The following is a 27,401-nucleotide window of genomic DNA, read 5'->3' on the forward strand; positions in this document are numbered from 1 at the left end:
AATAACCATCATTCTGCCTTCTAAGAGTTTATGTCATAGTTTGGCCCTAAGAGCAGGGAGGTGGGGAGCCCACACACAGAGAGAGAAAACAAAAGAGCCATTTTGCACAAGGGACTCATTTGCACAAAAGTGTTAGACCACTGTGCACCATGATCTGAGTTGAGCTACATAATTCTTCTGGGCCTCAATTTCACTACCCATAGAATGCAGGACTTAAAGGGACTGATCTCATAAATCCTTTGCAGTGCTCTGAGCCTCAGATTCCTAGTCTCGAGTATCTGAATTTGGATTGCTTAGCAACTCCTGCTCCTGTATACCTGGGTCCCTTTTGTTATCTTTAACCATTTCTCCACAGGAAATGAAAAACTCTAGCAGGATAATTACAAAGAACCACGCCTAGATGCTACCCCGGTGGGGAAAGTCAGAAAGCCACCTAGCTGGCACCCCTCCATCACCCCACCACCACCAGATGAAAAGCTATCTGGAGTGGAGACCGCCTGAAGAGTTGCACGTTCAGCAGGAGAAGTTGGGTAAGATCGTAGGAAGCAAACCACTCGGCTTATCTTAAGTCTCACTTTCTTCCTTCCTTTACTCATGGTCAACAGTAGAAACAAAGGGAACTGTTTCCGAAGTAAAGTTCTTGGCTTTTTGTTTTCCCCTCACCAAAGGGACTTTTCTGGAGAAGGAGAAGGGAGTGCAAAACAAAGAAGGAAACAAAGGACTTGAACTGGCTTACAGAAGGACTCCCACTCAGGCTTAGAAATGTGGGTTCTGTATACGCAACCCAGCATCCCCTGCAGGAGCCTGAGGTGGTGGTGCTCCCAGGCGACTGGGGGAGGGGAAAGTAAGCCTGGGGGTCAACAAACTGCCAGCTCCCTTAAGTAGATCTAATTATGACTGCTTACTTCAAAAAGAGGATTTAACCCAAAGCAGATTTAGCAGGGTAGTTTCCAAAGGGCAGCAGGAATCCCTGGCCTGACCTTTGAGAAAATCCTCTAGGCTTCACCGCCCTGGGGAACTCAGCAAGCCAGTCATGGTGGACTCCTCAGGTCACAGAGAAATTCAAGGATTCCAACTTAAGTTATCAGGATCAGGGTCCTAGTGGGGGTGTTTGATTTAGTATAAGGGATGTCTGACAGGGCGTGCCCACCGCAGACTGTGCACTGGTGGTCAATCAGAGGACTGATAGGGGAAAAACATTTAAGACAAAAAATATAAAGCACTAAGGCATAACCTGTTAAGTCAAAAATATGATTTCAAAACCTTAAGGGGGTTTGGTATGTAAGTGAGTATCAAAGGTCTCTTAGTGAATTCTTATCTAAGACATGAAAGTTTGCTGAAGCATCCCAGTAGTGCTACAGATCAAAGTATCAAAAGCATGTTAAGATAATTTAAAAAAAATATTTACTTCAATTTTGAGAACCCTCCACACAGTGCTTTGCTCAGGAGAAACGGTTGCTGGAGTTGTTTTAGTAAAATCAGACACTCCAAAATGGTACAGAGGATTGGAAGTGTTCATCTAGATAGAGTTGATCAACCTGAAGTTAGTAAATAAACACATCTGGAGTAGGCTCATTGTATAATATAAAAGTACTTTGTGAACTATAAAGCTCTTCATCGTGTGTTATGATTTCAATTACTCACACAGAACACAAAAATTAGCAATACAGAAAAAGAAAGAAAAGGAAACAGCGTGGATCTGGATAATACAGTTTCTCCATCTATGCACTTCATGCAACTAATGAATCACTGAACTCTACCTCTGAAACTGATAATACACTATATGTTAATTAATTGAATTTAAATAAAATTTCTTTAAAAATAAAAATAAATAAGCTAACAACTCTGTACGTGAACTAGTGCCACCTTGGGCATTTAGCTTACATGGGAAACTGTAGAAAAGACAAGTGTGTCTGGTTCTATATCAAATAATTTACAACATGATTGGAAAACAATCCACACAGGTGTTCTTCAAAATTATTTGATTTCAGATCTTTTAAGAAGTCACTATCAAACAAGCTATGCTCCTTTACCTGACCACATGCCAACACAGAACACCTAACCAGAGGGCTGTTGTAAATATTCATAATTTACACTGTCAATCAAACTTTGTTTTCAAGATCTGTGCTTGAGGGTGGAAAGTTCATAGAGACTGAGGAAGTGGAGTTTATTCTCACTGCGTGGTTACCCAAAAAATGTCAAATTAGACCATTCATTTGTTCAAACATGAAGCTGATAAACCTGAGTTTACGGGAACAGAAGACAGGTTTAAAGAATTTGAAAGTATTGTACATGACACTCCAGGAAAGAGAACTTTGTTCTCTTTTCCAGAAACTTCTTCTTCCCCAAGGGATGTGCCAAATCCAATAAGTAAAAATTACCAATAGTTTTTAAAATTACCAATATTTTAAAAAATTGAACAAAAACCTGTTCTGCTTCATGCTTTTATTTACTCTTACTATGACAGCTTTTTCTTATAAACAAACTAATCCTGGAAAACCAGATCTCTTTTTTGTAACTATAAATATACAATAAAGCTAGGATTAGTAAAGCTGTTCCCAGGTGGCTCTTAATTTGCAAGTCCTAAACACAGAAGCAGACACACTTGGTAACTCAAAGCATCAGGATTGAATGTCACTGGTTTCAAAGATTGTGGAATACACAGACATAACCATTCAGCTGAGGAAAGAAAAGGGAAAGAACAAGAAAAAAGAAGATGCTGAAAAAACTGGAGTGCATAGAAGAGTTAATTACACAGCTTCTCAAGATGGAGTCTACTTCAAATGCGGTGATCCCCAGTCTGAGAGACCCACCTGCCAGGACAGATAACAATGCTCAACATGCAGAGCTTTTTAAAATTTTGTGTTGGTTCTGTTTTTGTTTCTTTTTCACTGAATTTACGTGATCCTTAGAAAGCAGATAGTTCTAGTCATTGAGCAATTTATACAAACCAAATAAACTAAATATCAATTTATACAAGTTTATACGAGCCAAAGATTTTCTGTTGTGAAATTGTGATATTACGAAGGAATAGGATTCATTTTAAATGTTTAAGCTTAATAATTTGTCTTCCTGAATCAGTGGATTTCAACCACTTACTCAGGAAGTAGAAGTAGATTACTTCCCATAGAAGGACATGAGTAGAGAGGCTTTGCAAATGTAGATGCTTCACTGATCATATAGAAGCTCCCTGGGTTGGTTTCCAGCTGTACAGTTACAGTTATTTGGCTTTGAACATCCTACAGGGAATCTGGTGTCCCACTCCTGTGCACCCCCTAAACCTGTTCCCATGGATAATTCCAGGTGAAAGTCTGTCTCACTTTCTACAAGCTGCTGAGATCACAAGCCCCGCGAAAATCAGAGTTGGAACCTGGGCACCTGTCTGCGATGTCGCTGGATGCTAGGTTGATTCTTGACAAGAGGCGCAGAGGCAAAAGGACTGCAGGCATCTCAGTGTGCCTGGTGGCATGTGTGCACATTACCTCTCCCGCTCCTGCTCCAGCAGGTTGGTGAAGTCGTCGCTCTTGTTCATGTAGTCAGTGTGCTTGTGCTTCTCGCTCTCTAACTCGTACACCGTGCGCCTGTGGCACTTCTCTGCCAGCAGCAGCTGCTCTAGCATGCGCCGGTACGTCTCTTTTTGTTTCTCCTCCAGTCTGTCCAGCTGAGTAAACAAACATGAGAGCAAGCTTAATATTTTATTTGATTTGCATATGACTCCAAATATTATATTGGTCTACTGATTTATTATCTGAAGGAGAGAACATTGAGTCTGGTGTTCTCTGTCATCTTCCCCGTTCCATCATTTTGTCTAGGCCAGCTGGCTTTGTAAACTAACCCAAATAAGGCTGTGGTAACTTCTGGCCTTCTAGCCCTTTTTCTGTGAACAGATGGTACAGCTTCTAAACTTTTGAGAGAACAAACTCTTTCACCATTTCCGTGAGATGGCACAAAACCCTATGCTTAGGAAGAAAGAGGATAATAGCCTTCCTGCTCTCAGAAAAATTAAGAGCTCAGCATGTACCTGTACCAAACTTCTCCCCTGAGAAGTCATTACCATCAACACAATCTTTTTTTTTTAAGATTTGCAGTTACATGCACTTCTAGGAAAACTATAGGAGGGATCTACAGTCCTCTCTCTTCAAGATATGCTAAGTTTTAGGGGGATTTCAGAGCTTAACAGGGAACGTGTATCTCAGACTAAAAGAGATGCTGTCAAATATTATTACAGGACCTTTAAAAAATATTTATCTATCTATCTATCTATCTATCTATCTATCTATCTATCTATCTATCTATTTATTTATGAGAGCATGTGAGCATGAGCCCGGCAGTGGGGGTGGGGAGTGGGTGGGGAGAGGAGGGAATGTCAAGCAGTCTCCCTGCTGAGTGTGAAGACTGTCACAGGTCTGGGTCTCACAACCCAGAGATCATGACCTGAGCCCAAAATCAGGAGTCTGATGCTTAACCGACTGAGCCACTCAGTTGCTCCTATTACAGGACTTTTTGTGGTATCTCTCTGGCCAGGTTCTAAGATCTTTAAGGGGTGCCTTGATTATGTGTTTAGTTCCTACTGCCAAGCACAGAACCTGGAACAAAGTAAGTGTTCAGTAAATGTTTGTTAAATTGGACCAAATCTTGCAATATTGACAGTTCCCCATCCTACTCTCCTCTTCAAACTATAGTTTAGGGTTTCTCAACTTCAGTACTATTGACATTTCAGGCCAAATAATTCTTTATTTTGAGTGGCTATTTTGTGTACTGGAAGGTATATAGTAGCATCCTTGGCCTTTGCCCCATAGGTGCCAGTGGTACCACCTTCAACTGTGACAAACCTATTATCAGACGCTGCCAAATGTCCCTTGGAGGGCAAATCACCTCTACCATCACCCCTTGAGAACCTTGTTTTAGTTGAAACGGACATATTTAAAATTCATTCTCAATCCACAACCTATTCCCTGAAATCTAACACAGTAATTCCATGTGGTATCAGCATCAGAGTTTTTCCCCTGGTTCTCCATATTTGTCCCTTAGTCAGATGGATGATCTGAGGTTCCCTCTGTAGTTGTATGGGATCTCCATTGTGAATGGAGGCCCCAAATAAAAGAGATACCATCACCCACATAATCCTCAGCATTTCTGACCAGATCTCCATCCCTTTGTGTAAGAGCTGGTGACCAGACAGACTGGTAGAGAACACCAGGTTAATTGGTGGCTAATAATATTTGATACCATTAGGAATTGACAAATTGTACTTTTATGTGTTCTGATAAATTTCTATAATCTTAAAGGGACAGTTTGTACAAAAGATTTCCTTCATGGGAATATCTTCCTATTATAAAATATTCTCTCCAGGAACTTTCCCATCTTCCTACTATGTGATTTTCATCATATATTATAGAATTTGTCAAGTATTTCTAAAATATCATCATCATCATCAATGTAGAAAGAGCAACTCTTTCCCTTTTTTGATCCTTTCTACTTTATCATGAATGAAGTAGGACCCACTTTCTTTTTGAAAGTATTTGAAAGAGTAGCTTCTGCCTGCTTCTTTTTTTTTTTTTTTAAGATTTTATTTATTTATTCATGATAGTCACACAGAGAGAGACAGAAAGGCAGAGACACAGGCAGAGAGAGAAGCAGGCTCCATGCAGGGAGCCCGACGTGGGATTCGATTCCGGGTCTCCAGGATCGCGCCCCGGGCCAAAGGCAGGCGCCAAACCGCTGCGCCACCCAGGGATTCCTGCCTGCTTCTTCATACCCTCCCCCATTCTTCCCTAAGGAAGGAGGGGTGACTTATTTGAAAGTTGTAACCCAGCAATTGCAGTACTAGGTATTGACCCAAAGCACATGCAAATACTGATTTGAAGGAGCACATGCATCCCAATGTTTATAGCAGCATTATTAACAATAGCCAAACTATGGAAAGAGCCCAAGTGTCCATCAACTATTGAATGGATAAAGATATGGTATATACATACAAAGGAATATTACTCAGTCATCAAAAAGAATGAAATCTTGCCATTTGCAACAATGTAGAGAGAGCTAAAGAATAAAATGGTAAGTGAAATAAGTCAGTCAGAGAAAGACAAAGACCATATGATTTCACTCATATGTAGAATTTAAGAAGCAAAACAAGGGAAAGGAGAAAAAAAAAGATAGTTGTATTTGGGATAGGGAACTAATAAGCAGCTCAGCATTTTCATTTCTTAGTTTTTGCTCTGCCTGCCATAAAATGGTCCATTGTGCTCTGAAGGCTCAAACTCCCCTCAAGTGGTTTCTCCAAAGTCTAGAAGGGAAAGCAATAGAAAGCCCGGTGGTATTCATCTATCTATTCAGATCAATAATAAAGCTAATTATTTAACTCATCTATCCAACTCCTGTAGTTACCCCTCAATCTCTTTGAAGAACGCTGGAGAGAAAGATGGGGACATTATTCATAGAGTAGCTAAGATACTCAGAAAAATAGACACTGTGAGGGCATCTGGAGAAATACAGCTTATGTTGATAGTGAGTATTCTAAGGGAGCCCATGGAGAAGGGAGACCTTAGCTTTAGTACGTCCTGTCCATGTGGGGCTTTGGGACTGGTTTGTTCTCAGCAGCTACAGTCCTGAGGCTGGCTCACTGGAGCAGTTGCTGGGGTCTCAGTAAGCAATGTTCCCCTCAACTACACTAGTACAGCTTGACCCCAGCACTGATCACATAATCAGGAAAACAGTCTTTTCTCTCTTAATGCACTGAAAGGATGCTGCTCCACTGGCATGCCACTGTTTTTCACACTAAACTGCAGACCCAGACTTGTGACTGCAGAGGTCACAAATTCCTCTTTAGCAATAAAGTATTAGAGTGTGAGGATTTAGCTTTCAATTTTAAATTTTAGATGTAAAAACCAACATAGGTAGCAAGAAATCAGCTGTATGATACTCTTTTTCTTGTTATTTTGTTTGGAACTACATAGAGCTTCCAGGAGAGAACTTAGGTGGGCTAACCTCTTTCTTGGATCTATGTGGCTTGTCTAGAGGCTCTGAAGACCATCTCCATAACTATGGGCTCTGTAGATTCATTAATCCTGTACACTGTGTCCATGACTTTTGGTTTTTAGGATCCAAACTGTGGTTCAACCATAGAGGAATGGTTGCTTTTATTAATGAATGGTGAAAGTGAAATGGGAACCTACTACTTTAGAAATACAGCTCCCACTTGAACAGAGGTAGAAGGAAAATTAAATGAGATCATCATCTTGCTAAGAGTAACATGGGCGTGGACTATATTGGGTCATTTTGCTTGAGATAAATTGACTGTGGAACCAAAGATTTTCTTGTATTTTTAATATTTAGGCATGTGAGGTTGGTATCATGATAATTGCATGTGTTCTAATAATTCTTTAGACTCTTTGATAAAAGGGGGTCAGGGGGACTTTAGGATGTAGTAGTTAAACTTTGAAAATGCTTAAGATTAAGGTCCCTCTGGCTAAGGCTAAGTAGAATAAAAACTGGGAAGGAAAGAAACTGAAACCTTGATTTCTTAGGAATTTTGCATAAGAATTTTGAACTTTGATAAACTGGACTTTAATTCATAAAGAAGCTCAGGGGGATTTAATATATGCTGCTTGATTTTTCCCCAGATTTTGGAAAGGCAGGGAGTCCACCACATGGGGTTCATTGCTTAACCTCTGGTGAGTTCTATTGGATAACTTCATTGGTCCTAATTTGGTATGGAAATTAAAATAAGCAGTGATTTTTGGGCTTGAGGTGCATGCAGCATGGCATCTAAGAACAAGAGTTAGATTATCCACTCATGGTCCCAGGAGGCTAATTGTATTGTGATTGTATTGGGATCATTTCTCATGAAGTTGGAAGAAGGATTCTGGCTCCTGCTTAATGACAACTTGATTATTAAGTCCAAAAGATCAGGAGACACAAAATTTGTGTCTAATATGGTAGACACAAATGTGTCTAATCCCAATCCTAATATGGTAGAAGATAAATCTTTTCTCCTTCTAGCATTCTATTTCTTCCACAAAGCAGGACCTCACTTTTTGTCAATATTGGGAAAAGTAGCTTCTGTCCTTCTCTCTACCTCCTCACTCACTCCTTCCCAAGTGAGGGATAACTCTTCAGATTGTGAGTTGAGGAGAGAAAGAAACCAAAAAGCATGCATAGCTAAGCCAGTTCTAAAAAGACCACCCACAGGTTGGGTGTTTTCTGCTCCACTCCTCTGTTCATGAGATAGGAACACTTGGGTTAGGCCTACCTTCTGAAGGTAGGTCAGAAACACTTTTCTGTGTGTACTTTCCATAAAACTCAGAGGGTTAGAAGCAGTGCTTTTGGGTAAGTGTGTGTGCTTTCAGACCTATCTCTCCTTTGAGGTGTCACCCCAAGCTCTAACTTAGGAGAAAAGAATTAGGAAAATCTAAATGATATCAATTATCCAAACTGAGTTCACCAATCTGGGTGATTATCATAATAATATTTAATGAATATTTTGACCTTGTTATGTCTTTTACTCCTTCAACCCCTCCAAGTTTGACACTAGTTAAAGGTGTGAGCAAATATCACGCTCAAATCCCAGCAAATGCTAATGGCTAATACTTATTGAGGATGTGGGATTTACCAGACACTGTGTTAAGAGCCTTACAGGCATTGCTTCATATAATCCTCACAACAAGTTTAGGAGATACACACTGTGATTACTCCCACCTAACAGATAAGGAAATAAGCTTAGAGAGCTGAAGTGACCCGCCCAAAGCCATATGCAGCTAGCTGGTAACCAAGACTCTCCAGACACGAAAGTGGATCCAGCCAGTTGACTGCATCACCTCATAAATCATCTCTTAACATTTTAGACGACAAAGGTGAAAACAAGAGCTCAAGCTTAACCTTTTTGTAGAAATTAGGTAATTACAGGACCATCAATCTGTTGTGAATATCATCTAAAGCAGATTTTATCTGAGATCTGTCAAACTGATCTACAAAGGCTTGACATAAGATAAAAGTTACATTACAATAAATTGCTTCAGAGTTTTCATTTCTGTGTTCTTTTTTTCATTTATGGTACTAATTTCACATCTCTGAATTTTTTTACATAAATTCTGAAGTGAGTATGGTAGATCTAGCAATTGTTTCCCTAAATCAGCCTCAAACTTCTATTACAAAGTGAGAATACTTTTAACATGTAGTATCCTGGGAAATTAATAATGATAGTAAATAGTTCCTAATACAATCTTATATAAAAATGATTAAATATAGCCCTATTAGATTTCCTTTCATCTTAAAGAATTGCCCTAAGTATTCCATTGGTATTTTACCTCAGCCATTGCATTGTAGTTACTCACGTGACACCATTTTAATTATGACCGAGTCTATAAGATACTAAAACACAGTACCTTTATAAATATCAATAATAAAATTTCCATCAATATAATATCAATAATCAACTTAAATTTAGGTTATCAATTTGATAATGCTCCTGACAACTCAATGCCAAAACTGATAAGCACTTCAAATTTTTTACACATATCATCTCTTAGAGAAATAAAAGAATAACAAGACTGCAAGAGCTTATAACTAGCATAATCACATGAGAAGTATGGTTCAGGCTTTAAGTATATTTAAGGAAATGCTTCTAAAATTCTTATCATTTAAATGTATCCACTATAATTCATGAATTATTTAATTACACTTTAATTCTATACTAGTGTATCATAAAAATTTTGCCTTTGAAAGAATGTTAAAGCATGTAGAATGGAAGAATGTGAAGCCATCACTCTGAGGTACCCTTAAATAGGGAAACTTGTTGATGTGGTATTTTTACCTCTGAAATTGGTTTCTCATAGACATCTTCTCCTATAGACTTCTCTTGGGCTAGGATGGCATCTCGGTGCAGGACTCGCAGCACTTTCTCTGGCTCTGCAGACCCGTAATGAGCCTCTAGAACCTCAGGCTTGGTTTTCTCTGTCTTCAGCATGTGGATCACATCTTCCCTGGCCTGTGGTAGAGTGCAGCAAGGTCAGACAGTTGACAACATAAATCACATACCAGACTCACAAAATCAACATAAAGCTTATTGAACACATCCCCATCTCTTCGGGGCTATTGGCAAATTCACTGGGTATTTTGTTCTTATTTTTTATCAAAAGCAAATTGGCAAGCAGATAGTCTGCTTCAGGTTGCTAGGAAGCAGGCAAGCAGAAAAAGGATTTGTGCTAATATTAACTACATAAAAATTGCTTTATCTAAGTAGAAGAGATTCTGAGTGCTTTTAATCAAGAGCACCTGGGATACTTACCCCATTTCAATGCACATGGGGTCAAGGACAATTTAAAGTTTTTTAGTTTTCTATTTATGCTCTCAATGTAGTATTCAAATTGGTTTAAAATAACACCCTGCTCTCCCCATTCTAGTTATAACTCTATGTGTAATTAACAAAAACAGCTTTTAAAGTTTTTTTTTTTTTTTTTTTTTTTTTAATATTTTTTTTAATTTTTATTTATTTATGATAGTCACAGAGAGAGAGAGAGGCGCAGAGACACAGGCAGAGGGAGAAGCAGGCTCCATGCACCGGGAGCCCGATGTGGGATTTGATCCCGGGTCTCCAGGATCGCGCCCTGGGCCAAAGGCAGGCGCCAAACCGCTGCGCCACCCAGGGATCCCCCAACAAAAACAGCTTTTATTAGTGAGTTCCTGTTTCTCATCAAGTGATTCATTTTGTACAAAAACACATGGATAGGAACTCACATGGTGCTGGACTGGCCTTTTCAGTCTAAGGTATTCACACCAGAGGTGAAATTTAACTCCTATAACATACAGACTACCAACCACATGAGTCAAGTTGGTAGGGTCAGGGCTGTTGTTTTGGTTTCTCAGCAAAACTTCAGCACCCTGTCGAGCTCTTGAGAAAACCACATGATTATAGGTTTTATATCAAATTGACTATGGATCTCATCACATAATGCAAATACATCTGGATGTATTTTCTGCTGGTTAGTAGTGATGAATTTTCTAGTTATGATGGAGCTGACATTTGCTAAATGTACTCCCAGATGGTTATAGACTTGTTTTTCCAGTAATGGTGATGGGTATAAAGTATCCTGACTTCATGCGAACGTATACCAAAGAACAAACTTCTGGGCAAGAGTTTCAGCCTATGGCAATACAATAGAGTTTTTCCCTGTGTTATACTAACTATGGGTTTGAAATCATAAACCTGGCTCATTATCATGGTATTCTAAACAAGGGAGCTAACTAGTTAGCCCTAAGACAGGACCATTATAAAGTTCGTCTTTCTTAAGGTTTCCCACTTTTATTGCTCTTTCATTGTCTCCAAATTAATCTAATTCAAGATGGCTAAAGACTAATTTATTATGGAAACATCAATAGACTGGAATTTGCAGATTTTTCCCATGTTGTCTCTGCCACATTTGTATGTGCTCATTTCAAGACAAAAAATGGAAAGTATTAATTTTGAAGAAACTAGTAGTTCAGAATTGGCAAGAATGTTAAAGTCAGAAAATAATTTAATGGAAAGGCATCTGTGTTTCCATGCAGAAAGAACATAAGCATAGATATAGTACCAGGCTATCCTGTACAATATCTTCATGCAGTTTAGAAAAAGGTGCCCACTTCCTCTGGGAGATATAGCCTGAATCAGAGTAGCAGCTGACCTAGCAAGGAAAGAAAGGACTGTATTTCACTCCTATCTATCCCTTTTGCCAGGCACCTTTGTGCAAGGCATTACTCCATTCTGTGGAAAGTGGCCCTAGACTGAAGAACATAAGGTCTGTCATTAGTTAATGGTTTTCAGGCAGATAAGATAAATAAGGAGCTTTTAGAAATGTAAATAGGTAGCTATTTCAGTTTAAAAGTTTAACCTACGCGGTTTAAAAACATGTAAATATTGTTGGTATCTATCTTCGTGACAAAATTGTCTTAATTCTCTTAGAAGAAAACAGTTTCTTTTGTTCCTGCTGATATGAAACAACTTTTTTCTCTAAAAATGTGCTTATGCTTGAGTTGTATAAACTGTGATATGCTACATATACCACACATTTCATTCTTAGTTTAATTACCCTAGACACTAATTACCAAAGAAAAAAGAGGCTATGGTGATATAACACTGCATTATAGATTCAGAACCACACTATTCATCATGAACCTACTAAAAGCTTTTTAATTGCTATGATAATAATCCTGGAAGGAATACAAATGTTGCCTATAAATCACTGCTATTTAAAGTAGTTTAATACAGTAAATCAATCATTATTATTGTGGTGTCTGCTTAATCAATGGGTTAATGAAATGGCTATGTAATAACAATACATTTTTAAACTACTTTAAATATATGATTCAATCTATATAAATAAGATCCTACATTTTGGGGATAAAATGACCTTAATCTCCATTTCAAGAAACTTCTTATTATTTTTTAAGACTTATTTATTTATTGGAGAGAGAACATGCACAGGGGAGAGGCAGAGGTAGATGAAGAGGGAGGGAGAAACTTGAGCAGACTCCATGCTGAGTGCAGAGCCCTTTGTAGGGCTTAATCCTGGACTCTGAGATCATGACCTGAGCCAAAACCAAGAATCTTAACTGACTACACCACCTAGGTACCCCAAAACTTAATTTTTATATAAAAGAATGAAATACAAAAGGTAAGAAGATTCCTGTCCTTAAAAATTACTGTTTTCACACAGAAGCTTTATGAGAAGCAAGTAGTTAAATTCTTAGGGTGCTATAGCACTGCTAAATAGACCACTGTATTTAAATATATGTAAAAGGACCCAGAGGGAAGAATACTTTGAGGAGGACTCTAGAAAAGGGAAAGGGGTCAGAGAAAGAAGAGATTAAATAATATTGTTCAATTATTTAGTTCTGATGATGAAGGAGAATAAATATGAGATTAGGGTATAAAAACAGACACAGAGGGGTCACATTCTTTTATTCCATCCTACAAGTTCCTCTTTGTGCCAAGGGAGGCATATGGAAGCCAAGAACAAAAATGTCCCTGCAGAACTGTAACTGCACCAGATGGAGCAAGGGGTTGTTTCAACTGGCTGCATAAGGAACTGATTAAAAACATATGGGGGCAGCAGAGAGCTACTTGCAAAGCCCAGGTGAGTGTGTGATTATCTTATAAAGTCAACAGAGGGTATCTGGGCTTTGCTGGGGGGGGCGGGGGGGGGGGGCGGGGGCGGGGAATGGGGGGGTAAGCAGAATAAAAGTCAGAAAAGGTGGAGCCACAACAGGTGGCATAGTTCAAAAAAAGAGTTAAATCGAATCATTCACTTAATAAATACTTGGGCACATTTACTTTGGGCAATGCATTGTGCTCAGTATTGGAGATATAATCACATCCTCAGAGATTACAGTCTAGAAGGATATGAACAAATAATTGAAAGGTATTGACATGATAAGCCTTAGGAGGGAGGAGATACAGGGGGCTAAGAACTTCATCTAAAAATACACGTGACTTGAATATAAGCCAAGGAAAAGGCTTCATAGAGTATGTGACCCAAAAATCTCACAGTGAGTACTTGAGTCAGAGAGAGAGGGTAGCTAGGGTAAGAGTGTTCTTGGCCAAGGAAAAACTGTAGGCAAAAGCCAAACAGATGTAGATGCATGGGCTGGAAAACATGAGGCTAGAGTGATAAATAATAGGCAACTCAGGAAAAGCCTTATAAATCAGGTGGTAAGTTTCCATTTTCTCATGGAATAGTAAGAAGCCTTGGAATTTTTAAGCAGCAGGACAGTAACATGATCAAGTCTGTATGGTGGAAGATCATTCATTTACTGTGTTAAAAACCTACAGATTTTGAATCAACAGGTATGTTGGTGTAGTCCAGGACATGTGATTTAAAATCTCTGCAAATCCACAGCTAAAATCATACTCAATGGGGAAAAACTGAGAGCTTTACCCAAAAGATCAGAACAAAACAAGATGTCCACTCTCACTACTTTTATTCAACATAGTACTGGAAGTCCTAGCCATAGCAATTGGACAAGAAAAAAAAAAAGGGCATTCAAATTGGTAAAGAAGAAGTACAACTTTCACTATTTGTAGATGACATGATGCTATAAACAGAAAACCCTAAAGACTCCAACAAAAAAACTACTAGATAGGATAGATAAATTGAATTCAGGACACAAAATCAATATTCATAAATCTGTTCCATTTCTATATACTAATAATGAGTGGCAGAAAGAGAAATTGAGAAAACAATCCCATTTGTAATTGCACCAAAAATAATAAAAGATCTAGTAATAAACTCAACCAAGGAAATGAAAGACCTGTACCCTGAAAACTATAAAACATTGATGAAGAAATTGAAGATGACCCAAGCAAATGGGAAGATATTCCATGCTCATGGACTGGTAGAACAGATGTTGTTAAAATGTCCATACTACTCAAAGAAATCTGCAGATTTAAATGCAGTCCTTATTAAAATACCGACAGCATTTTTCACAAAACTAGAACAAGTAATTCTAAAATTTGTATGGAACCACAAAAGACTCAGAATAGCCAAAGCAATCTTGAAAAAGAAGAACAAAACTGGAGGGATCATAATCCCAAACTTCAATATAGACTACAAACATGTAGTAATTGAAAAAGTACGGTACGGCACAAATTGGACACATAGATCAATGGAACAGAGTAGAGAACCCAGAAATAAATCCATACTTATATGATCAATTAGTCTACAATAAAGAAGGCAAGAATAGGCAATAGGAACAAGAGAATCTCTTCAACAAACAGTGGTGGGAAAACTGGACAGCTATATGTAAAAAAATAAGACTGGGTCACTTTCTTATACACAAAAATAAACTCACAATGGATTAAAGACATAATACATGAGACCTGAGACCATAAAAATTCTAGAAAAGAACACAGGCAGTAATTTCTCTGACATTGGTCCTAATAACATCTTTCTAGATAGGTCTTCTAAGGCAAGGGAAACAAAAGCAAAAAGAAACTATTGGGACTACATCAAAATGAAAAGCTTCTGCCCATTGAAGGAAACAATTAACAAAACTAAAAGGCAACCTACTGAATGGGAGAAAATATTTGCAAATGATATATCCAACAAAAGTCTGGTATCCAAGATAGTCAAAAAACTGATACACCTCAACAACCAAAAACAAATAATCCAATTAAGAAATAGGCAGAAGACATGAATAGACATTTCTCCAAAGAAGACATCCAGATGGCCAATAGACACATAAAAAGATGCTCCACATCATTCACCATCAGGAAAGTGTAAATCAAAACTACAGTGAGGGGGCACCTGGGTGGCTCAGTGGTTGAGCTTCTGCCTTTGGCTCAGGGTGTGATCCAGGGTCCTGGCATCAAGTCCCGCATCAGGCTCCCCTGGGAATCATATATTATCATATATTATCATAATATCATATATTTAAAATAGTTTAAAAATGTATTGTTATTACATAGCCATTTCATTAACCCATTGATTAAGCAGACACCACAATAATAATGATTGATTTACTTTAAATAGCAGTGATTTATAGGCAACATTTGTATTCCTTCCAGGATTATTATCATAGCAATTAAAAAGCTTTTAGTAGGTTCATGATGTCTTCCTCTGCCTATGTCTCTGCCTCTCTCTCTGTGTCTCTCATGAATAGGTAGATAAAATCTTTAAAAAAATATATGGTCCTGGATGACCAATGCATGCCCATTCTGTTATTGCTTTCCTATTCTGGCATTCCATTCAATGTTCTGTATCTATTTAAATAAGGTAACTTATTAGTTTACTTGTCTTTCTTTCTTAGTCTGTGAGCTGCTTTGAGGACAAAGATGTGTCTACGGTGTCTACTAAAAGAATGCCTGTTTATGTGATAAGAACTCAGTAAATATTTGTTTAAATAAGAAAAGTCCAATTAAATGATGTGAAGTCAGAGAGGCATAAACTGGCACTGAAAATCTCAGAACAACCTTAACTACTTAGCCTTGTTTAAAAGATCTAAACAATTATATTTTGTGAACTTCTACCCTTTGATCTGACATTTGTGTCTACAATTTTGGAGTCACTTTGTTCTTCTTAAGTTTATCGCAAAAAGAAAATATGTAAACGGAATAAGGAAAACCAGTACATTCTACCAGAATGTTGCAACAGGAAATGGACTATCTTTAAATCTCATACAAATTGAATTACACTATTTACTCTTGTTAGGTAAATACAAATACCATAAATATATTGGAAGGAAAAAAGCTACATAATTTATGATGATATTAGCTATTCCTACAGAAATTAAAACCATCTTTTCTCCTGAGTTTTAGAATTTAAAGTTAACATGATTAGTAACACAACAACAAGGAGAAGACTCAAACATGGCGAGTTTAAAGGGCCATTGGGCTAAAAATATGTCTTTTGGTTTCTTTGGAGGAATTCCTTTACATAAATATATGGTCAATAGTGCCTTAAAGTCTCTATATCCATGTTTATTAAGGATCACTGCTTTCTAGCATGTCAGGCTGAATATCACCCAAAAGAAATATTTCATTAAAATGTTAAAAGCAGATGCTATTTTCATGTTAATATTTGCTGTTATTATCAACATAATAGCTTGAATTCTTAAAAATAAAATCTTTCAAAATCCCAATGATATTTTTTTGCAGAAATAGAAAAATACATCCTAAAATGCAGAGGGATTTCAAAGGACTCCAAAGAGCCAAAACAACCTTGAAAAAGAACAAAGTTGGAGGTTCCAGATTTTCTGTTTTCAAAACTTACTAGAGAGCTACAGTAATCAAAACAGTGTGATACTGACATAAATACAGACATATAAACCAGTGGAAGAGAACAGAAACACACAAAAAAATCCCCACATATATTGTCAAATGATCTTCAATAAGAATGCCAATACCACTCAATGGGGGAAAGGACAGTTTTTTCAAAAAATGATGTTGGAGAAACTGAATATTCATATGTAAAAGAATGAGGTTGGACCATTATCTTACACCATATGCAAAGATCAATTCAAAATGATCAGAGACCTAAATGGAGAAGCTAAAAGTTTTAAAAGAAATTATAGGGGGAAAGCTCCATGATATTGGATTTGACAATGATTTCTTACATGTGACACACCAAAAGCATGGCAACAGCAGAAAAAATAAATCAGTTGAACTACATCAAAATTTAAAACTTCAGTCTCAAAGAACACAATCAACAGCATGAAAAGCAACTCACAGAATAGGAGAAAGTATTTGCAAATAATATATCTGATTATCTATTAAGAGATTAATATCCAGAATATACAAAGAATGCCTACAATGCAACAACAAAAAAATAAAAATTAAAAATTGGACAAAAGGGATGCCTGAGTGGCTCAGCAGTTGAGCTGCCTTCAGCTCAGGGTGTGATCCTGGCTTCCAGCCAGCGGGAACCTGCTTCTCCCTCTGACTATGTCTCTGCCTCTCTCTGTGTGTCTCTCATGAATAAATAAATAAAATCTTAAAAAAAAATTGTACAAAAGACTTAAATGGATATCTCTCTAATGAAGATATACAAATGGCTACCAAGCACTTGAAAATATGCTCCATGTTACTAGTCATTAGGAAAATGCAAATCAAAACCACAGCCAGACACCACTTCATACCCATTAGTATAGCTATCATCTAAAACACAGGAAATAACAAATACTGACATTGATGTGGAAAAATTTAAACTATTGTGCACTGCTTATGAAAATGTAAAATATTTTACCCACTATAGAAAACACTGTGGTGTTTCCTCAAAAAATTAAAAGTAGATTACCATATGACCCAGCAATTCCATTTCTGGGTACATATTCAAAAGAATTGAAAGCAGGGACACTCATGTTCATAGCAGCATTATTGGCAATAGCCAAGAGGTAAACAACCCAAGTATCCACTGACAGGTGACTGGGTAAGCAAAATGTGGTATTATTCAACCTTTAAAATGAAGGAAATTCTGACACATGCTGCAACATGGATGAAACTTGAAGACATTATGCAAAGTGAAATAAGCCAGTCACAAAAGGACAAATATTATATGATTCCATTTATATGAGGTATTAGAATAGTCAAATTCATAGAGACAGAAGGTAGAATGCTGCTTGTCAGAGTTAGAGGGAAAGAGAGTTATTGTTTAAGGAGTATAGAGTTTCTGTACTGGAGATGGATAGTGATGGTATATAACAAGGTGAATACATTTAATACCAATGAATTGTACACTTAAAAATGGCTAAAATGGTCAATTTCACATTATACATATTTTACCAGAAGTTTAAAAAACTAAAAGTACCTTGTTTCCCCCTGAAATAATTGGAATAAGAAAAGAAAAATCATTCCTAATTCTATATTTAGAGAATACCACTTTAGAGAAAAAAGTAAAATTCCATGTAATAAATTATAAAAGTTCAGTCATATTTTCCTTATGATTAGTTAACTGTATGTCAGAGTCATCCATGGATTGAAACACATTTTCACTACTTATGTGGTTTTCTTCTTTTTTCTTTTTACACACATTGAGATATTAATAGTACCCCAGCTGCTATGTCCCGGATTAGAAATTAGATAAGGTCACAGGTTCCCCCATGCAGTGCTGTGATGCTACAGCTAATAATTTCTTAAATTCCAAAAGACTACAAGCTTTTTGTTCTGTGCTAATAAAGACCTTGGGCAGAGCCTTTAAACTCCCTACCCCTATATATAATCAAGTCCAGCAGTTAGGGTCCAGCTTTCTGTGAACAAGTTGAAAATCTGAATTCCTTAAAATATGGGAGAAGCCATTGCTAAGGCACAACATGATTATTTTCTCACTGTGGTTGTTTATCTAGCTCCATAAATTTAATCCCCTCAACAAAAACCAGCTAGATGAGACCTAGGACAGATAAAGCATCTATACTAGATGTGGTACCAGACATCTCTGAATAGACATCTTTGGTACAATTCTGCCTATAAGGTTAAATTTTGTTCACCTCCTTACTTTTTTCTATGATGGTCTCTAGAAGTTATTTTTCAAGCTTGAGCAAAATGTTGTAATCCTGTCTGGAGGATTGACTGGCAGGGTGGCCTTGCCATAGGGCAATTTGCATGAGGAATTAAGGCTCTTCCTGGGAAAGAACTCATCCCAAGGGAGGAAGGGCACCATATTGGTTGAAGGACAATGGAGCAGGGTCAGAGGGGAAGGGTGAGTCTGAGTGCAGCATAGTGTCTGTCACTCAGACTCCCCTCTAGCCTACCCCCTTGATCCATGTCTGAGTCTCAGGGTGAGGGATTGCTGTAAAAGACCTAAATAAAACTAAGAGGAATTGGTAAATTAGAATTCAAGATACCATGCTTCAGTAGTAAGGATGAAGGAAGGAGCCACCCTCTCTATATTTTGCATCATGCTTTCAGTGTAGACATCAGTCTGAGCAGTCTCCAAGTAGACATCAGCTGACATAAACAGAAGAGAAAGCCTTTGGGGCATATGCAGCAGTGCTGGCTGTGCTTTCAGCAGGCACTTGCAGGGAGAGCTATCATTAGCACAGTGGGCCAGAGTCGGAACAAGGGCAAAAAGGCAAATGCCAAATGGTAGCCCAGAGGAGTATGCAGAACCTGTGTGGGTCATCCTCTGAGGACTTCTAGCATATTATGGGAGGAACTTAAGGGGATCTGGCATCTGCACAGAGCAGGTAGGGGCAGAGGTAGGAGAGGGAGAAGATAGCTTAGTTTCTTTGATCTTATTTTTATCCTGTGTCTGGTGAGGGCTGGGAAATATAAGTAAGACTTTTTTCAAAAGAGAAAATATTTCAACCAAACAAGATAAGACTACATCATCTGATAGAATTTATATGGGGGTTTATTTAATCACATAACATAAAGTTCCTTCAGATTTGGTATGGTTTTTTATATATTTATTTCAGCCTCTGACTTCAGTGAATTCTATGTCTATAAAACACACATGACCAACTTAGAACTAGAGTTTAGTTTTTTGAAGAAAAATACAAGTAAATGTCAGCCATTATGAACCTACAGGGAACATTACACTGCACTGGATATTTACTTTTATAAGTAATCAAGAGTTAGTACTTTAAACACTAGAGTTGTTTTATTTTAAGGGTTTGGGAATAGGAGCATCCTCAAGTGAATTATAAAGCCCCTCTGCTCTTAAAAAGAATATAAGGAACATAGTCAATGTCTTTTCAAGAACTCAGGTGGTCATTCTAAATATCAGTTATTCTGGTGCACTGAAAATGTATATTGTTACATGGTTCTTTCATTCTTTCACTTGCTTTTCATCGTTCTCTTTAAATGAGTTCTTGATGTAAACTTAGCTCTAGTGTAATGCTTATTTTTACTGCAACTCAAGAGAAGTGATGTAGTAGAAAGAGCATGCACTTGGGAATCTTGAGTTAGAAATATGCATTATCACTACTACCAGTGTGACTTGAAACAAGTGAGTTAGATTCTCTGAGCTCAGTTTCCTCTTCTATAAAATGGGCATAGCAGTAGCTATGTCACAGATCCTATATGAGCTAATGTAGGAAGGTGCTTGGCAAATGTTAATTATCCTACACTTCGGGAGCCAAACAGACAAATTGTGGCTCTGCAGTTTACTACAGCCATGTGACCCTTGGCCAGTTAGTTCTGAACTTCAGTTTCCCTGTCTGTATGAGAATGAAATATATGTGAAGTGCCTAACGTAGTGCCTGGAGTGCTATAGGTGCCCAACAAAAGGCAATTTCCTCTTTTCTTTTTCTCATAAAGGTAAATGGCTGATGTGGAACAGCTGCATCTACTGAGTAGCATAACCAAAATCCTTCCCACAAACTGAGTCAGCAAGTCAAAGACTAAGGCAGGGGTTGCCTGGGTGGCTCAGGTGGTTAATTGTCCATCTTCGGCTCAGGTCATGATCCAGGGGTCCTGGGATCGAGTCCTGCATGGGGTTCCCTGCTTAGTGAGGAGCCTGCTTCTCCCTCTCACTCTGCCCTCCTCCTGCTTGTGTGCCTTCACTCTCTTTCTCTCTCTCAAATAAATAAATCTAAAAAAAAAAAAAAAGACTAAGGCAGTTTTCCTCATCTCCATTCCTCTCAATATCCTGTGACTGCACATTCATAACAATATCTGTTATTCCTAAGCCACAAACCTAACAGGCAACTGGCCACCCCATGTTGGCTGGTCCCATGCTTCTGAGCCTTCTGCTTTATTTGTTGATGTAATTTGAAGGAGCAACTTTCTCTCTAATTCAAGAATTTGGACTGCACTGTTTACTCTAGAGTCTGCAGTTCCTTCATCACCATGTCAAAAGATCATATTGCAGCAGAAATGACTTACCATTTTTTAAAACTTTTCTGAGTATTCTATTTAAAACCTGGCATCAGTAAGAATGTTAAATAACACATCTTGTACTAGCACTCATGTAAAAAGCAGGCATTGCCTATAAATGAAGGTGCAACCAAAGTCAAGCCCTCTGATTTTGGAAAATAAAACAAAAATAAGTACCAAAAAAATAGAAATGATAATTTTTAAAAATGGCACCTTTGATGTTTAATAAAGTTCCTGTAAGAGTTCCTACTTGGAATATTCTTTTTTTGAAGAAAGGAGATCCTGAGAAAGCTACAAAACTTCTATAATAGGTATGATTTGCCAAATGCTTTTTATGGGCAATATTTGGCCTTCTAGTGCTATGTCTCAGTTTGAAATGCCAAATCTACTTGTTCAAAGACAATATGTAGTCCATCACATTTGCTCATACAATTGCTTTGCTTTTTCACTGTATTGGATCACAGATGGAACACATTCAAGAAATTTTTAAACAAGAATATTTCATGTGAAGGGCACCTGGGTGGCTCAGTCAGTTGAGCATCTGTCTTTGGCTCAGTCATGATCTCAGGGTCCTGGGACTGAGTCCCACATTAGGCTCCCTGCTCAGCAGTGAGTCTGCTTCTCTCTCTCTCTCTCTCTCTCTCTCTGCCCCTCCCCCCTGCTTGTGCTCCCTCTCTCTCTCTGAAACAAATAAATAAAATATTTTTAAATAATAGAACATCTCATGTGTATTATTATTTACATGCTAGCATTCAGGAACTATGTGATACTCTGAAATTTGAGAATGGGCATAACATTTGTAGAACTGACATTTCTGATGTCTGATACTTCCCTAATTATTATACTCACCACTTGGTAATTTCAATGGCTCATTTTTTCCCTCCTCACAAGACTGAGAACTCATGGAGGGCAGAAACCTCTTGGTTTCTTTTGTGTCCCTAGTCCCTAGAACAGTGACTGACACAAGTGTTTGCTCAATAAATGTTTGCTAAATATATGAATGAAGTGTGTGTGTGTGTGTATGCGTGTATGAACTCTATCTGTCCAACAGCAACTTCCTGTGTTTCTCCTTTTCTAAGCATGTACATTTTCTCCTTTGTGAACAGAATAGCATTTTAAAAATCGACCTTTTATCTCTCACTACAGAGAGTTTAGATTCCAAAAGCTACTGGTTTATTACTCTCATTTTGTTCATGAAATCCCTCTAAAATCTCTCCATGATTCGAGTTCCTTCTTGTATACAAGGAACAAAAAATAAGCTACAGGTGATGCTCAATATCAGCAGTAGTTATTTTCTGGAAGTTACCACAAACACTGCATTAGAATACTGAATCATTGCTCTTAGGGGAAATACAGTTAGGCTCCTACAAGCCCCTCATCACAACATTTTCATCAACCAAGTAATATATGACCTTTTTTGTGCATTTTTAAATTTAAAGATGAATGAATATATATACATGGGTAGTTATCTGACTTCTGTATGAGGTAAAGACTTTCTCTGAAATGACAAGGAAAAGCATAAGAGATTCTATGCATAAAAAAATAGCCAATTAAATGGCTAAAAAAAAAAGGAAATATTTCTAACAACAATGACAGATACAGGGTAATTATCCTCAGTTATAAAGTGTTCACATATGTCAGTGAGTAAAATCCCAACTAAGGCTTTTTGTTAGGACAGATTGAGCATAAATATGCTCATTACAATGTTATTTAAAACTGTAAAACTATTGGAAACAACCTAGATATGCAATAAGGAAGTATTTGAGTAGAATATAATACTTCCATATGATAAAAAACATTTTATAAACTTTGAAAATTCTATTTCAAGGGGTGTTGAATGATGTGGGAAATGCTTATAACAAATATGTATTGAAATTTGTATATACACTGTGCTTGTAATTATGTAAAAAATACATGTGAAGAAAAACACTCACCTAAATATTCACAATTGTTCTTTCAAGCTGGCAGAATTATGGGTGATTGATATTTTTCTTTGTAACTTTTCCATATTTCTAAATAAGTGTTTATCAAAAATTTTTAACTTATTTTCCTAGTGAGACCTTTTAGAGTATTTTTTCTAATTGCCATACTTATGAAGTTTCAATATCACAGATAGATCATACATCTGTTTATGCACTGTGGTCTTTTTGAGGATCACAAACCATTATAACATCTAAAATTTATTTTCCTCCCATAAGAATCAGTTTTTCCTTGGGAATAATAGCACTCTTATTGAGAGTGCATGTCCTAAGTGATCTATATTGAACTGGTTTTGCTTTGATTATCAGACAAAATGAAAATTAAAGAAAGTTCTGGAAGAGGTAATTTCAACTCAGAGGAATAAATTTATAGTAGAATTTCTGGTCCTCTGGTATTTGAAATTTTGAAACAATGATCTTTCTCTATCATGCCTAATATTTTTGTGAAAGTAAACATCTATTCCAGCTAATACATTTGGCTTTATGTGCATAATATGAAACTAACATATTTTACAGCGAAAAACAGAGTTGAATACAGTAAATACCAATACTTACATTGCGCCCTGGTATGAACAAAATTCTTTTCAGGTATGTTACTTCTCTTATTTCTGTTCTACAGATGATTAAGATAAGGGTAAAAAAATTAAATGGCTTGCCCATTTAATAAGATAAGAAAGGTAAGATAAAGATAGGATAAGAAACAGAGTTATCCGACTCCAAGATATTTATTCTCTCCATTACAAGTTGCATCTGAAAATACAATATAGGCACAAAGCAAGGGAAGACCCTGGAATTAAACTCTGGGTAATCTCTCCTATACTAACATTCATCTACAAACGGTGCCGCCACCATCTGGTCTCATTTCCCCACTACATAACTTGATTGGCTTGCCATGATCTTGCTAACATTTTTTGAGCATTATCATCTTTTTCGTAACTTCCCTAAAAATGCCACACTTCTAACTTCAGGCCAGAGCACGTGAGGCAGTGAACCCAATCGTATAAACTTACTTCTCTAACTCTCCAAGACCCCTTGCCAAGCCACTGCTGCTGGGAGACAGCCCTAGAGCATGACTTCTTGCAATGCACTTTGAAGTAGATAAAATATGCACTCATGGACATCTGTCTGTTATTTCCTGCACTCACAGCTTTGTTCTTTATTGCCAGAGAATTCTATGGATGATGTCACTTTTCTCTGAAGAGAGCAGGCCATCAGAGCTTTTCACTGACATAATTAATTATCTGTAGCTTGATTCTGGGCCAGAAAATTCTCAAGGCACAGCCCCTCAAAGAATTAACTTTACTGTGCTTGCTATTCTTAAACTTTTAAAGAGACAGGGTACCATATCTTTTTTTTCTTTTCTCAGACACTGATAATGGTATTTTTGTTCAGTGATATCAAGTAACAGAAAGTGAACTGGGGCACTATTCTATGATTTCACAGGGAAGACCTTCGGTTCAATGGGCAGCAAAATCTAAAGGTCGCTACAGATCAAGTATACAAAGCAAAGCTTTTAGGGCTTAGTCTTAAATGCCACAGGAATGCATCTCAATTACTGAATAGACTCTTTGGGGGATCTTGTGAATCTGCAGCCAGAAAAATGAGATCTCAACCAAAGCTAGCCACGTTGAATTATCCACAAGGTGAAAAGATTGTTTACCACCCACCACAGCCTAAAACATCACTTTATGTAAGCTTTACAAGATATGAGAAATTACCAGAATGGTGACCATATATTTTGAGAGTTTCATCTATATCTTTATATAGATCTAGAGTGAATTAGAAAGTTCATCAGAAAATAACACCTTCCACTCTGCTGGGTTTCAAGATTATGTAAATTTAGCCATTACTTACCTCTTAAAAACTGGGGCTTGATGGGGAATAATCAACACTGTAGATGTCATAGAGCAGTGGAGGGGCTCTATTGGAATCAGTGCACTTGAGTTCTGGCCCTGATTTTCAGGCAAGTGATAAGGTAAGATCCAAGAAATGTTTCAACTTTCTCAACTCTTGGTTGAAATAGAAATATCCTAAGACCATACCTTTGAATGTGCATATTAATATTGCCCCCCACAAAGGAATTGTTATTTATGGTCTATTCTGCCTTGATTCTGCATAAACTGCATAAATTGTATTCTCTCTAGATTAATTTAGCTTGGCAAATTATTTCTTTGGACCTACTATTGAATTTGCCAAAGATTTAAAATTATAATAGTTGGACAGCCCAGGTGGCTCAGTGGTTTAGCGCTGACTTAGCCCAGAGTGTGATCCTGGGGACCCGGGATTGAGTCCCGTGTCGGGTTCCCTGCATGGAGCCTGTTTCTCCCTCTGCCTGTGTCTGTGCCTCTCTCTCTCTCTCTCTCTCATGAATAAATAAATAAAATCTTTGGAAAAAAATAAAATTATAATAGTTGATCATAAAAAATCAACATTACAGAATCAACATTAAAGAAAAAGTGAAGGTATATGACACATCCTCCCAAATTTCACTTCCCAGACCTAATTTTATTAATAATTTGAAATGGATCTTCTCAGAATTGTTTTTCTCTGTAGGTATATAAATACAGATGTCAAAACACACACATTCTCTGTCTCTATCTCTCTCTCCATCTCTCTTTCTCCCTAACATTACTGAGCATTTACTATATGCCAGGAAATGTACAAAGTGCTCTGCAAATATTATCTCATTTTAACCTCACAATAACCTTGTCAGATAGCTACTACTTTTTAAAAGAGATTTATTTATTTTAGAGAGAGAGAGATCTCACAAGTGGGAGAGGGGCAGAGGGAGAAGATCTCCAACAGACTCTCCACTGAACACAGAGACCCACAACCCATGAGATTATGACTTGAGCCAAAACCAAGAATCAGGGGATTAACCAACTGAGTCACCTAGGTGCCCCAGGTACTATTACTATTATCATTTTGTAGATGAGGTATCTGAGGCAGGTACAAAGAAGTTTGGTGACTTGCCCAAAGTCACACAACTAAGTGGTGGCATCAGAACACAAATGCAGGCAGTCTAACTCCAGGGCTGGTAATCTTGGGGCACCTGGGTGACTCAGTGGTTGAGCATCCACCTTTGGCTCAAGTCGTGATCCTGTGGTCCTGGGTTCGAGTCCTACAGCAGGCTCCCCTGCAGTGAGCCTACCTCTCCCTCCGTCTATGTCTCTGTCTCTCTCTGTGTCTTTCATGAATAAATAAATAAAATCTTTTTTTAAAAAAAGAGCTGGTAATCTTAATATACTTTATGAATTCTCCATATATATACATATCAGTATGGAATCTCTCAAATATATACCTTTTATTTTTTATTCAAATATAATAGAGAGCTCAAGAAGGACGAAATTCTACTGATGCCAATAAAACTCATTTCATCAGAACTAATAGATATGTCTTGCATATTTATCTTTCAAATCAATATATTCTTTGAGTCTCTCTCTTTTCACATATGCGTCTCTCAGTTGGATTTTTTCCAGTTTGCTCATTTCTTCTTACTTGAATCTATAATCCAAAGTTTAGATCAAATTCCAATATCAGGGAGACCTTGGTGGCTCAGCAGTTAAATGTCTGTCTTCAGCTCAGGGCCATGATCCCAGTCTGGGGATTGAGTCCCACATCCAGCTCCCTGTGACAAGCCTGATTCTTCCTCTGTCTATATCTCTATCTCTCTCTCTGTCTGTGTCTCTCATGAATAAAGAAATAAAATCTTTTTTTTTAAAAATTCTAATACCAAGTGAAAAAATTCCAAGTGAAAGATTATTGTGTTAGACTAGAAGTCTACTACGTTGAATTTGTTTGAAATTAAGATCTCTACTGTAGAAATTAAATAAAATCTTTACCAAGTATCCCTTTGCTTTGTCTTCCTCTCTTCTTTAGCTGAAAGTTGAAGAGCCTGCCTACCACTTCTCTTTCCACTGGCACCAGCACACACCTTAGATGGAGCAGTTAGTTACCTCCCTCCTTCTTCCTTTTCTTTTTCCCTCTATTTACTAAATTATTCATGTGTAAAGTTGCTATTCTGCTAGTTGTTTTGAAGGGTCCCACATGAATAGGACATAATCCCACACTTATATTGACTTTATACTAAACTAGAAATGAGATTTGAGGTGATTCCTGTAACTAATTGTTTATCC

At 37.5% G+C, this 27,401-nt stretch overlaps 1 protein-coding gene across 1 annotated transcript in view; it reads right to left on the bottom strand.

The window, feature by feature from the left end:
• The window catches only part of LOC119876879 (filamin-A-interacting protein 1-like), a 206,728-nt gene that overhangs the window by 57,229 nt on the left and 122,098 nt on the right, over positions 1-27,401 (bottom strand). Inside the window, 2 exon segments of the mRNA XM_038554543.1 lie at positions 3,483-3,661; positions 9,812-9,985. Of these exon segments, the coding sequence (XP_038410471.1) occupies positions 3,483-3,661; positions 9,812-9,985 (353 nt within the window).

Source organism: Canis lupus, chromosome 12 (assembly GCF_011100685.1).
Source record: "Canis lupus familiaris isolate Mischka breed German Shepherd chromosome 12, alternate assembly UU_Cfam_GSD_1.0, whole genome shotgun sequence".
In the NCBI taxonomy this organism is placed as follows: domain Eukaryota; kingdom Metazoa; phylum Chordata; class Mammalia; order Carnivora; family Canidae; genus Canis; species Canis lupus.